The sequence below is a fragment of the Schistocerca nitens genome, chromosome 1 (assembly GCF_023898315.1).
Source record: "Schistocerca nitens isolate TAMUIC-IGC-003100 chromosome 1, iqSchNite1.1, whole genome shotgun sequence".
Taxonomy (NCBI): Eukaryota; Metazoa; Arthropoda; class Insecta; order Orthoptera; family Acrididae; genus Schistocerca; species Schistocerca nitens.
This window is the reverse complement of record NC_064614.1, coordinates 836,781,040-836,794,510: the sequence shown is the minus strand read 5'-3', so window position 1 is coordinate 836,794,510 and position 13,471 is coordinate 836,781,040. Positions and strand designations below refer to the sequence as shown.

General features: G+C 46.2%; 1 protein-coding gene across 1 annotated transcript in view; it reads left to right on the top strand.

The window, feature by feature from the left end:
* Positions 1-13,471, top strand: part of LOC126208232 (synaptotagmin-14) — a 586,661-nt gene that overhangs the window by 489,399 nt on the left and 83,791 nt on the right. Inside the window, exon 8 of the mRNA XM_049938886.1 lies at positions 9,986-10,094. Within this exon, the coding sequence (XP_049794843.1) occupies positions 9,986-10,094 (109 nt within the window). The remainder of the gene's footprint in view (positions 1-9,985; positions 10,095-13,471) is intronic.

Here is a 13,471-nt window from a genome sequence, read left to right as displayed (position 1 = left end):
ACTACAAAGGTAAAAGTGTCACAGAAACAAATCGAACGCCTGAATGTTCCTCAAAAAGATATTGATATCATATTACACTTTGAGACGGTCAAAGTACATAAAGAAACAAAACGGAGAAGTGGCTACCACTGCGCTAAGTACTATTTGATCACAGTAGATAAAACGCACTACACCTGGTCAGAAATCTTGCAATCGGTTGAGGACTAGAGATACGGCGGCTCAAAGAAAGATGTGCTGAGAATACTTAATTGCGAACATTCTGGAGTTCACTGAATGGCAGATATGATCATGCAGCCTGACTCATTTATTTCTGATAATCATGTCCACTACGAGGTGCGGCTGTTCAAAGTATCAGCTGCTGCTTTAGCGAAACTTGAAGAGCCACACGTTTCTTCCAGCACCGTCCAGCCCAGGGCCTACATTTCATCACGATAACACTCTAACACTTCATTTCGACAAATTCGTAGTTTCTCCGAACCATAACAGAGAACTAAATAAATTATATTCTCATCATTATCATCATGATAAAAAAGTATATTCTTGTAGATCGGAAAGTATGAAGTAAGGTCAGTATCGGTAACTACGGACTCAAACCCAAGGAATATGGCAGACAAGTATCAAACGCTTCTATTTTGTTAGTTGTAACAGTCTGAAATATTGATTATTTATATCATCACTAATCATATGTGTGATTGAGTTGCTTGTAGCTACACAGTCAGCATTCTAAAGCTCTGATTTTGTAGTCATCATAGTGGCTTGTTACCCGCATTACAAGCTAAAGCGTCTATTCCACTAAAACAAAGTGTAACTGTCGAGAAGGCATTGCCTAATTCATAAACATCTGTCAACCACTCAGTCAGACTGACCCAAAGCCGACCAAAATAAGAATGGACTTGTATTCCTTATGAGCTTACTACGTATACCCTCCATCATGATTTAGTTCTCCCTGGATTCTCCTAAGCTACTTTAAGCGAACACTGGCGTGATTTCTCCAGAAAAGCCTCAACTCGTTGCCTTCCGCGTCCTTGTCCAACTAAAGTCCTCTCTCTAATGATCTGTGCGTCAGTAGTGTGTTAAACTCCCATGTTGTTTACTTGTTCACGAGTACCAGAGGAACCTTAAAACATTTTCAATAAAAAGATTTACCAACTCAACAGATCGTATTTACGCCTTCCCATAATTCGTGAAGGACTCCATTTCTTGTGAATCTCAGTAGGTGTTTACACGTCTTTGACTGACACTTCATAATGGATCCTTAATATTATTTAGAACAACTTTGATCACACTTATCTTTAGCGTGGAGGGTGGGAGGTGCAATGTTAGTTTATTCATTACAGCCCCATGTTCGTATAAAGACAATTCTGTGGAATCCAGAAAGGGCTTTGTGAATCGTAAATGATTAGAGAAGACGTCCGAAACCTCTCCGGCGCTTCAGAATCTGTTGCAAAATTTCGGAAACGATTTTGTTTCCTTCGGCAGTTAGACCCACCCTTAGGTCAAGTTACATTGTATGGATTTCACTACTTCATGATTTTTCTCAGAAAGACCTAAAGATTAGGCACGTCCTCGTACGCCATCTTAAATAGTTCGTTTTAATGTTGTTTCTCTCTCTCCTGGAATGCTATCGTTCTCTTCTTGTTCTCCTCATTACGGGAAATTCAAGGAATCTAAGAAATCCCTGTTTGTGGGAGATCTGTGAGCACGCCGCGTTGTCATATTCCAACTGATAGCAGATTTGTCTTGGCGCATCGAACTTCTCATCTTGTCGTTCTGGAATCCCTGTTACGAGCGTCTGCGTTGACATGGGAGGCTGTAGAACGAAAACTGATCTTATAACTACTTAATAAAAAAGCTCATGTTTGTAGATACTACGCTGTTCATAGGGGAATATTCTGATCTAGGGAAAAAATAGCCAGCAGTGCTTTTTGGTCAGCAACGAGAACAAAGGTAGTACCAAATATGTACCCATGAAACTTCTGGACACTGAAGATGATGACCAGCGCCTCTTTTCCGGTTTTCGGGTATTGCAATTTATTTGACAATAATGTTTTTGATTGCACGCGATTGGGCATTCTGATCCATCTGGTACTTGGTTGGATAGACCTGCACCCACTCTGTATTGAGATGTGTCCATTGCAAAGGGTTGCCTCAGAATAGTTAATGTCAAAGGCGGGGTGCTCACGTAAGGCACATTTTTAAGTATGTGGAAGCTTTTTCACATTCTTCTGATCATGTGAATGGTACACCTGCCTTGCGGAGATGTTTAAAGATGGCACTATTGTGGCTGCTGCTTGAGCTATGAAGCATCTATAATACTGCCTGTAATTCTTTCAGATTCCTATGTCCTGTAAGGTACCTAATGGCTTGGAGATAGGCTTCTGTCGATCACATTTCATCCTCGCCTATTAAGTGCCCCAAATACTCGACTTCTAGTCGAAAGAAGGAGCACTTTTGAAGATTGCAATGCTGGTCTTCTTGCTTTAGCAGCGAATGTGTGTTCAATTCATATTTCCCAAGTGCTGTTGCTGCTTTGATCCTGTCACAGTGATGCCGTCAAGGTAACTGGAGCATTGTGGAATATGACAGTAATTGTTCTAAGTACCTTTTTAAATGGCTGAGGCACTAGACACGCCAAATCGCAACCTCTGGTATTGGTACAGGTCCAATGGTGTGTTTGTTGTCATGAACTCCTGTAATTCCTGAGCCAGAGGCAGCTAGAGTAGCGGTGGGTCCCCGCTGATCTTCAAATTAACTCTTCCGTCTTGGGTTATAAGGTTTTTAAGGCTCGGGCGTTTACCGTAAACTGGAAATCTCCACAGGTTCGGAGGGACTCATCTGGTTTGTGAACTATAACCGTTGGGGATGCTACATAGCACGTCGCGGTCTACTAACTGTTATTGTCGGACTTGATCTCTGATTGCATATGAAATCGGTTGTGCTTTCAAAAATCAGGGACGGTCATCGGCTCTGAGTGCCATGTGTACAGAAACTTCTTTTACACATCCCAATTCTTGTTCAAATAGTCGGGAAATAAGGCACACGATTCACTAATTCACCGATGTGCCATAATAATCTCATGAGCTGAGTCCACTGTGGCAAGCTAGAATGTGATAAAAGCGTCAATTCCGAAGATGTTTCGGACATCTTCTTGCTCAGCCATCAAGAACCTCAGAATTCTAGTGAGCTGTTTGTATGTTGCTCGAAAATGGGGTTCTGCCAAATCTCACTAAAGGTATTGAAGCGGAGGGGCTCCAATTGGACCTAGGTTTCGACTGACAGCAGCGTAGCATCGGCACCTGTGTCGATCTGGAGCTGGATTCATAGATCTCTGTAGACGTATTCACAGGCTCTTCTACTGTGTCTTCTCTTGCATCGTATGAACAGCTTCGACTCACATGAGCGATGTAGCTCTCGGGACTCGCCTCTTAGTGAAATGACACACAGATCCCAAGTGGCCTCACCAACTAAAATTTGTGCTAGACGTTTGGCGGTTGGGACATTCCTTACGAGAGTGGTGTTGGAAATAATCTGGGCAGGAAAAGAGCTCTCCTGTGGTGCCTGTATGGTCGGCTAGTCCATGGAGTTGGATGAAGATCTTGGGGCGTCTTGCTAGCAACGCTATATCAGTTGTGAGACTCTGCAACTGTTTAGCCTCTTGTGCCAGTTCAAAGGATTGTGCTGATGCTAGGGTGCCATCGAACTTGCATAGGCTATTTTCAGCGTTTCTGCCCTGACCTGGTGGTCAGGTGCTTCTTGTACAAGCCCGTCCCAAATGAGCACACCTGTGTACGACTTCTACAGTTGTTTGCAGTGCACTGAATTTGCAATTCTCGACGATACCTTGAAGTTCAACAGCCCATTACAAATAATACTGACCAGGTTGTTTGGCGTGGTTGAAGAAGTGCAATATACTGAGTACCACGTGAAGCCGTTAATTGTAACATCCCCTCAGCTTTTCAATTAGTTACCCACCCGCATAGCCGAACGCGCCAGTCTGGCTTTAGCGGCCGCCCGAAGTGTAGTGCCGTACTTCCGCCTGCGGAGCATATGAGCTCGTGTTCGTTTACATTGCGACTTACAATTAGCCTGCGCGCGGGCTTCGCGCACTGAGATCACGGCAAATAAGTTCAGGAAATGGACATTAAGTTTAGAATTTTTCCCGGAATTTGCACGACCGAAAGCCTTAGATGTCGAACGTTTCCTCCGTGAGGAGGCGAAGGTCCCACCATTGGAACTTCTAGGTATCCACCTCTCGATTCTCAGCAACACCGTTTACGTTAAAATTATCAATGAGGCTGCGTGCGAGCGCATTTTGAACGCGACCAAACAGGGACATCGTTTCGATCACGTTGACGGTAACGTCGGCTTGATCAAAGTCGAACATGCGGGATTAGGCTTAGAAGTGTTCGCGTGTTTGGACTGCCATCGAGGTTCCTGCAAAGGCCGTCATAGTGGGTTTCCAGCCATACGGCCCTGTTCATGATCATGAGGCAGAACGCTGGGCTCACTTCCGCACACACCCTGTTCTTTACGGAGTACGTCAGATCACAATTGATCTGCGCAGTCGTGTTCTGCCTTACTTGACCATCAGCGGATGTCGGGCTGTAATCAGCTACGACGGAAGCCGCGCACTTGTTCTGTGAGCGGGAAATAGGGACACTTCAGATTTGAATGTCTGCAGCGACGGATAACGCAGCTACCAACTTGAGAAGTGGTACTTCGTTCTGTTGCGAACGAGGTGACTGACGATGTGACTTCAGCCATGTCCTCACTTCCAGTGATTGCTCCGGCTGCGCCTGTGGCCAACGCTGATGTCGAACGTGACTTCTTGGTCGACTCTCTGGTTATCCCGACGGCAGCCTTTCTGCCAGACCGGCGTGACTCCCTCCCGTCTTTGGACACGGAAGGACGATTGCGTAAAGAATCCTCCCCTACGTACGACGTATGACATCGGAACGGGACTCTTCGCCCTGTCCACCTGATACACTGCCTCTTGAGGAAATCATCGTTTTAGAGTCTGGAACCGTGGACGGAGTCGTCGTCAGTGTGTCTGTGCAACGGCGGCCCTCACTGAATCTCACATCGACGGAACGGAATGTTGCTGATCCTGAAGCCCCTACCGAAGAAGGAACGATACCAGTCGATCTGGCGGCAGCAGTTGAACATATGGATACCACGGCGACGGAGTCACCGCGGGCGTGGAGCGAGGATTTTGAAGAAACAGCAGGTCCCATACAGGCGGGGGGGTGGCGACCTGCTGGTCTCAGTTTCTGCCCCGTGCGGGGGCGAGGGTTGGGGGGTGGGGGGGGGGGGGGCAGCAGCTCCTGCTGCCGGGTGCCACGCATCTTCACAGCAGCGACTTGCAGCCCGCCACAGTGGTAGGACACGGCTCCACGCATACGGTTCGCCACACTGAATGTCAACGGCGTCCGCGCGCCGGTCAAGACCCATCTTCTTAAAGAAATGATATGGGTTTCGGAACTAGACATTCCACTGTTACAGGAGTTGCATTTAGCAGCGCTATCCCGGATAGCAGAATACGACTTATATGCCTCTCATGGGGATCATCTTGGCCGTGGAGTGGCGGTCTATGTACTCGAAGACATTCTGATTGACGACATTATGTATCTCCCATCTGCCAGAGGTATGGATTTTAAGAATCAGTGCACCCATGTCATTAATGTCTACGCCCCTTCTGATCGTGGACTTCGGCGTGAAAGAGCACGATTTTATGCGGAGGAGGTCGCCCCACTGTTCTTAGACTATTCTTAGACCATTCTTAGGTCGACATTAACATCTTATGTTTGGAGGGGACTTTACTTGCGTACTCGACCGGAAAGAGCAATAACCGAATTTTACAGCGTGCCAGGAGCTGCGTCTCATTGTTCATGTTCTAGCCCTACGGGATACATGGGACGTACGGCACGGAGACGACCCGGGCTTCACGTTTCACACGAGCCATTCGGCTAGTCGATTAGACCGCATTTATGCCTCCCCTAGGCTGGCTGATGCAGTGCTCGATGTAGAGTGCTGGCCTTTAGTGTTCTCTGACCACTGTGCGTACACGTCTACATTGCTCCTTACCTGTAAGAGTCGAGCACCATGGAATCTCAACAGTCAGCATCTGCAGGATCCTGATTGTCGCCAAAGTATCACTGGCGTGGACAAGATGCGAACAGCATCTCCGATCCTACGCATCCATCTTGGACTGGTGGCTGAAATATACCAAACCGATACTTCGGCGCACATTCATCGCTTGCAGCAGGAGGTGGCTACTTGGCACAGACACACTAGAGACTTCTACTTCAGGGCCCTCCACGACCTTGATGGCCAGCCATCTTTCCTGGGCGTACAAACTGAATGCAGCATGATTATGCGAAGCTACTAGCTATTACTCGCTAGAAATTACAGGGGCTGTGGTGCATGCCCGCAGACCTGAGTTTGTGTGACGGGAGGATCCCTCCATGCATCATATTGTGCACGATAGCAGACACCGCAGACAAAACTTACTCACCGAACTCGTAGATTATCGTGCGTAGCGGGTCACCTACCAAGCGGACATAGTCGATTGCTTTGTGGAACATTATCGCCGGATCTACCGTGTCGAGGATGGGACCGTCCTGGACCACGATCCTATCGCTGTTGATGGTCCTTGTACCCTCACCGGTAGTTTCGGTCAACATGCGAGTATTACGGAGCTGCTTTGTGAAATTAAATGGGAATCCCTGGAGTGAAGATAACGTTCTTTGCAAGAAACATTATTAACAACATTTTGAGAACCAATATTTGCGGCTGACTGCAAAACGATTCTACTGACGCCAATGTACTCTTCGCATGAGGATTGCAAAGACAAGATAAGAGAAATGACAGCTCGTACGGAGGAATGTAGACAGCCGTTTATCCGTCGCTCTATTTGCGAGTGTTACAGGAAAGAGAATGTTTAACAATGGTACAAAGTATCATCCATTATGCACCATACAATGGCTCGCGGATTACATGCGTAGATGTAGGCGCAGATGAGTGTCTATGGTGTGAGTATTTAGGTGCGCGGAACAGTATCTTTGTCACCAACGCCGGCCGGAGTGGCCGAGCGGTTCTAGGCGCTACAGTCTGGAACTGCGCGACCGCTACGGTCGCAGGTTCGTATCCTGCCTCGGGCATGGATGTGTGTGATGTCCTTAGGTTAGTTAGGTTTAAGTACTTCTAAGTTCTAGGGGACTGATGACCTCAGAAGTTAAGTCCCATAGTACTCAGAGCCATTTGACCATTTGTCGCCAACATGTAACGTGACTGTTCTTTGACATAACGTTTTTTCGGTAAGCGTTTTGCAGATTTTGAATGTCAGTACTTATCAGCACAGGTTGATGCTACTCAAAGGAACTGCAGATGTTATACGCGTAATGCGTGGACATCTGAATAACACTAGCCAACAAAATGTTGAAATACTGAACTTTGTACAATCTGTGTATCTTGGAACCACGAAATTCCCCCTTTTATTTTCACCTCACTAAGACCTGAAATTTCACGTGCAAATAGAAAATGCTTCCCGTATTTTGTCCATGGCCTTAATGAAGTTTTTCAGTAGGCCTAGTTTTATACGAAGAAGAGGGAGAATTGTGTTCTTGGATTCGACAAGTGCTTCGTGCTTAACATTGTGAGATCCTGGTTTAAGTGACTGACACTTTGGCCAATCCTTCTGTTTGTAATTAAGTGCTTCGGCGCGGCTATCCCAGAGGCACAGGAAGCAACAACATTTGCTGTTGCCCTGTTGTAGACCAAACAATAGGCCTATGAGTTTCGGATCCCCGGAAATCTGCCATTTAAACTTGTATTTTAATCGCAATAGCAACTGTTTCATGTCATCATATGTTTTTTTTCAGGTACGAGTATACCCAATCGGAATCGATGGTACCATGCACTAGGATACACTTGAGACTTACCTTGGAGGAGTTGATGAATAACCTCCACTGATCGCTCTTATAGACAATGCCCACAGCTACCATTAGTTCCTGTACATCCAAGTCATTTTCCCTTTCGGAAATTGTAAGGAATGGCATTTGACAATTACCGTCTTATTAAAAGAATTCCACTGTTGTAGTATTGACGCCAACAGCTCAGCTTTACCTTTGGGAATTTCGGGTCTCTCACTAAGTCATTAAGTTATCATTGTGTTATTTTGTGAAACTCTGTACGCTCATCGCTACACACAAAATCAGGATCTTTCAGAGAACTGGATTTTGAAGGTGCGATCACAATCAGGTGGGACAGGAGCAGGCAGTCCGCCTCCATTAGGCACTGGTCGCATGGCCGGCGTTATGTTACGATATGTCAAGGAAGACTTTTTGTTCGTGTAAATACCATGTTTTAATGGAGTTGTCATACAAAACCAACAAGCATTCACATGGTATAATGGTTGTCGCCAGATTGTGGGTATAGCAAAGACCATGGAAGATCTTTTACGATTCAATCACGAATGAAGACTCGAGACACAAGATATGCAACATACATAAGAGACCAGGGCTTGTACTGTTCCCCGATTTCTGTATGCATTTGCAAGGCACATTGAATCACAGAAATTACAATGGCTCACGCACTAACTGCAGTTCAATAATACGTTCGTCCAGCATATGAACAAAAAGCAGACTGAAATCACTCTTAAATGAAATATGCTCCGCTCATCTCTTCCTCTTCCCCTTCCCCATGTTGCTACGATCCCGGGCTAAGATTAGCGACAAAATACGCACAACTATTGTTGCGTGGAACTTCATCACCCTGTCTACCTTCAGCGAGATTACGAAGCCTATATGGGAAGGGATTGACAATGAATTTTAATAAAATATGATTAAACGCACCCCCCTTTAACTTGGAAACGAGAGCTAATTCGAGTTTTTCACTGTCGTTTGCGTTACCAGCGTGGTCGATTAGTTAACAAACATTTATTTCATCCCAGTTACATGTTCACTATTGGATAATGTAATTTGTATTCGATATGTCGAATGGTCTCGCCTTAATGCTTTTAGGATATAGAAGTATAATTTCACTTGTTTGCGACAGGCGTCACAGCTCAGATGCCGCTAATTGTTTCGTTACAGGAAAAGAAGGCACAAGCAGAGCTGTTTCTTAGGTTTTGTACTGCACCTGCTCGCACTGCCGCGTCTGTGTTTTAATACATTATGGTGCATCGGCACTGCGAAATGGCTTACTAGCACACCAAAGTGAAAGCGTCCCGAAAAAACATGTAATTTTGAGCTATGACATTCAGTAAATTACGGATGTCACACACTGAAATATTTTTCTGACGATTTCTTTCGTTTTTTCCTTCCTTTCTGTTGCCGTATGTTTAATTTTCGTTTCTTTTTTGAGGACTAAATCAGTAATGGCACTCTCATTTTCCGCGACATTTGAACTAGTGGACTACTATAGCTCCTATTACGCCTACTTTAAAATAAGCTGAATGGTTTGTAAAGGTGAATGATCCGGAGGTAATGACACATACTGTCCATAAATCTTGTCTCCATGTGAAAACTGCTCGAAATTTGTATTTCTTCAGCGGATACATTGACATCACATTCCCACATTACTCAATTCGACTAGCACATGTCTTGAAAATATATGGCCATACAGTTACGTAAATTATCCCTACGATATTAACTCATTATAATACTATGTCTCGATATTAACCAACACATAAAGTGACTCTTACTAGTATAAAACTACAATTAGACCTTAGTGGTACTTTCCTGTAACTTTTCTACCATTCATGTACTTCGATTTGCATCCGTAGCAGCAACAGTTACATATCATAGCTGCTATCAAAAAATAAATGTGTAAAAACAGGACAAATAAATGTCATCTCACACACATAACGGCGTCGTTGCTTATGCAACACAGAGTAATAAAAAATTTAAGCATTTATACAAACATTGCTCAGGCATTAACCATTCTCATTTCGTTTTAATTGTTTCACTGCTTCTATCTCACACAGGTTCGCCTAGTTATGCTCCCGAGCAAGAAGCAAAAACACAAGACCAAGATTCGCCAGGGTGAAAACCCACAATTTCTGGAGAGTTTCTTGTTGCACAGAGTCAACCCGGGTATGTATCAGTCAATCTTTTTTTCCTGTGTTAGTTTGTGTAACACGAATAGTTCTCTCTGATATGCTGTTTAATAGATAAAATCGCATCAACGAAATATCTACACGTTTCTGGATATATGGAAAGAAAGAGGGAGAGGGAGACAGTGAAAAGAAAAGAAAAAAAAACAGTTCTACAAATGTATGGAATAAACACCCCAAGCAAGATACGTATGAAACAACATTTAGGGTGCTCTTGGTGATGTGTTGAATGTTTTATGTATTATTCTTTTTTGTTTCCAGGTGCCTACAGTGACTTTGCACAGTCTTTACACTTGGAGGATTTGGGTAACGAACACGATGTTCATGATGTGTAATGACTGTCAACGTTACCAATTCACATACACAATCTTTATTTACTCACATTATATGGACAGATACAACTTAAACACTTGGCGTCTCAGAACACGTTGTCCAAGGTCCAGAGATAATGTTTTTGCAGCGATGTTCTTAGGGATGGAAGTCCATAGAGCTTGTGTCCCTACAGGCCCCCCCCCTCCCCCCCCCCCCCCCCCCCCACTCACCAAAGGCATGGAGTGGTCAAGTTGTGTTACGGTGTAGTTCAGGTCGTCTCTGGAGATTCTGTCTAGCTCGTTCTCATCTAGATTTCCTGGTCGGCGCAGCAGTGTGCCTACTCGTGACGTCGGTGCTGGCTGTGTAGGTGGCACTGGAGGTGCCGTCATTACATCGTCCGCCGTTCGCTGAACGTGACCCTATGGTGGTGGTGTAGGTTGATCCTGGGGCTGGCACATGTAGTACGCCATCCCTGGATAGCGTAGATAACAGTGCAGCTGCATAGACCGACTGTGGTATCGGTGTGGAGTGGTACAATGATCGCGACACCGTGCTGTTGCCGACCTGTCAGTTTCCGTACGTGGCAGGTACCACGATCATCGTGTCATGTAGAGACACTATGATATCTTCTGGAAGTGTTTGGCACTGACTGTGACAGAAAATGGAGTTGTGTCATGGCGTGGCGGTATTGTTCTCCGGCGTCTCCGCCAAAGTCCGTGCTGTCTTCAGTCTATTGACGAACACAGTAGTGGGTTTTGCGGCTAGCATCATTTCGAATGTGTTGGGTCCCCGCCTTAGTACTTTGTACGGTCCACTGTACGCTGGGTGCAGCGCTGGCTTGATGTTGTCTGTGCGCAGCATTACGTGAGTGCAAGTCTGTAGGTTTTTGTCCATAAATGCAGTGGGTGTTGTGTGGTGCGACGGCGGTAGGATTCTGATGCTGACCCGTCGTACAAGGTCTGGGAGGTCCTCGTTGCCTTCATCCGTTGTCTGTGTGAGAAATTCCGTCAGGCGACTAATCGCGTCGCCGTGGGGGATCTCCACTACTGAAGCATCCAGGTGCTCTCTGTAGGTCTTTCTGACACCCGAAAGCACCAAGGATAGGGCCTCTGACTATTCGTTATCGTGGCAAACCAGTGCTGTTTTCAGCATGCGGTGCCACCGTTCCACTAGACCCTATGACTGTGGATGGTAGGGTGCGGTACGGAATCGATCGCAGCTGCAGAGGCGGCACAGTTCCGTAAACAGGGTCGATTCGAATTGTCTGACCTGATCGGTTGTTAACGATTCAGGACAGCCAAATCTCGCTATCCATAGCTCGATGAACGACCTCGCCACTGTCTCTGCCTCCACCCACCGAGTCGTTCGGTCGATTACTGATAGGATATAACGAAATCCGTTAGATTCTGGTAGTGGCCCCACTAAATCTACATGTGCGTGGCAAAAACGACCCTTCGGGACAGGGAAGCTTCCTAACGGCGGCTGGTTGTGTCGTCCTGTCTTCGCCTTCTGGCAAGGAATGCTCGCTAGTGTCCAAGTGGCACAATACCTCTACATATTCGGCCACACATAACGCTCAGAAACTAGTTTCGACGTAGGGCGCACTCCGGGGTGAGCTAACTTATGGAGCAAGTCGAATATTGTTAGGCGATAGTTGGCAGGGACGAAAGGTCGTTGCCTCTCCATTGACACATCGCACCAAACTAGTTTGTTGGTTCTGGGCACGGGGCATTGTCGTAGTTGTAATCCCGTGTTGCCGCCTGACAAGAATCGTTCCAGATCCTTATCTGTTGCCTGTGCGTCCGCGAGGTTATCGAAATCCAGTTGAGTGGCCACGCCGCTAGGTCAGACTGGTAGTTCGCAATCACAATGTCCGCTCCGCGCACGGGGTCAACGTCTGTTGTGGTCCAAGTGCCTAAACCTGCGTGGTGTGGCGTTGGTAGACGGATTCTTTACTGTGTCAGCTAGCGGTCGATGGTCTGTATAAATACTAAGTGGTCCCCCATCAATATCGTCGCGGAAGTAGCGCACCGCTCCGTACATGGCCAGCAGTTCGCCGTCAAAGGTCGACTACTTCCTTTGAGAGTCTGTCAGTTTCCTTAAGAAAAAAAACGGGGAGGTTTGGCCACCCCTGGCACTTCCTGTTGTAATGCAGCGCCTATCGCTCTGTCGCTCGCGTCTGATGTAATGATAAGATGAGCATCCGGTGAAGGTAGTACGAGTGTCACGGTGTGGGCTAGTTGAGCTTTAACGTTGTCGTATGCAGTTTGCATCTCGGCTGCCCATGTTAGCTTCCTCTTCCCCGATGTAATTTTTTCCCCGTAGAACTTCTGTGATTGAAAGTAGAGTTTCAGCTGCATTGGATAGGTATCATCGATAGAAACTGACAACGCCGAGAAATTTACGTAGTTATTGGTAATTTGTGGGAGAGGAGCTGTTAGTAACCTGCTCAATTTTGTCCTGTGTGCGCCAGATGCCTGTTGCGTCGACTAAGTGGCCGACGAACGTGGCGCAAGGCTGTCGCAGTATGCATTTGTCAGTATTAATTTTTACATGTTTTGTTGTTCTCTTTGAAGATGTTCTCGTAGGCCGTGATCTTTTGGTGGAGTTCGTCGCACGGTGTTGCACGTAGTAATGCCAGATCATCTGCGGTCTCCATGTCTAGCGGTGGTGGGGGAGGTCTACAGTGGACGGAGCACTGTCACTCAGGCGCCCCCTATTGGATGTAGTTCGTCGCCTTGTAATAAAAAAGAACTGCAGAGATCCGGGATGAGACGGTAATGGCGGAGGCCTTGACCCGGGGTATAAAGGAGCCGCAGTTTCTGATGGTCGTTCAGTTCAGGCGTGATTCTGTCTCGGCGATCGCACCTGAAGATGGCGGCCAGAATGATCGCTGAAATATCGTGTACTGAAGACGATCATATCCGGCAGCATGCAAGTGAAGAACATAATCAGAAGCATTGCTTGTATAAACGATTAAAATCTAGAGAAGCGTATATGTGAGGCCATGGACACCGCCACGACCAAGAGGAGTGAGTGATTAAA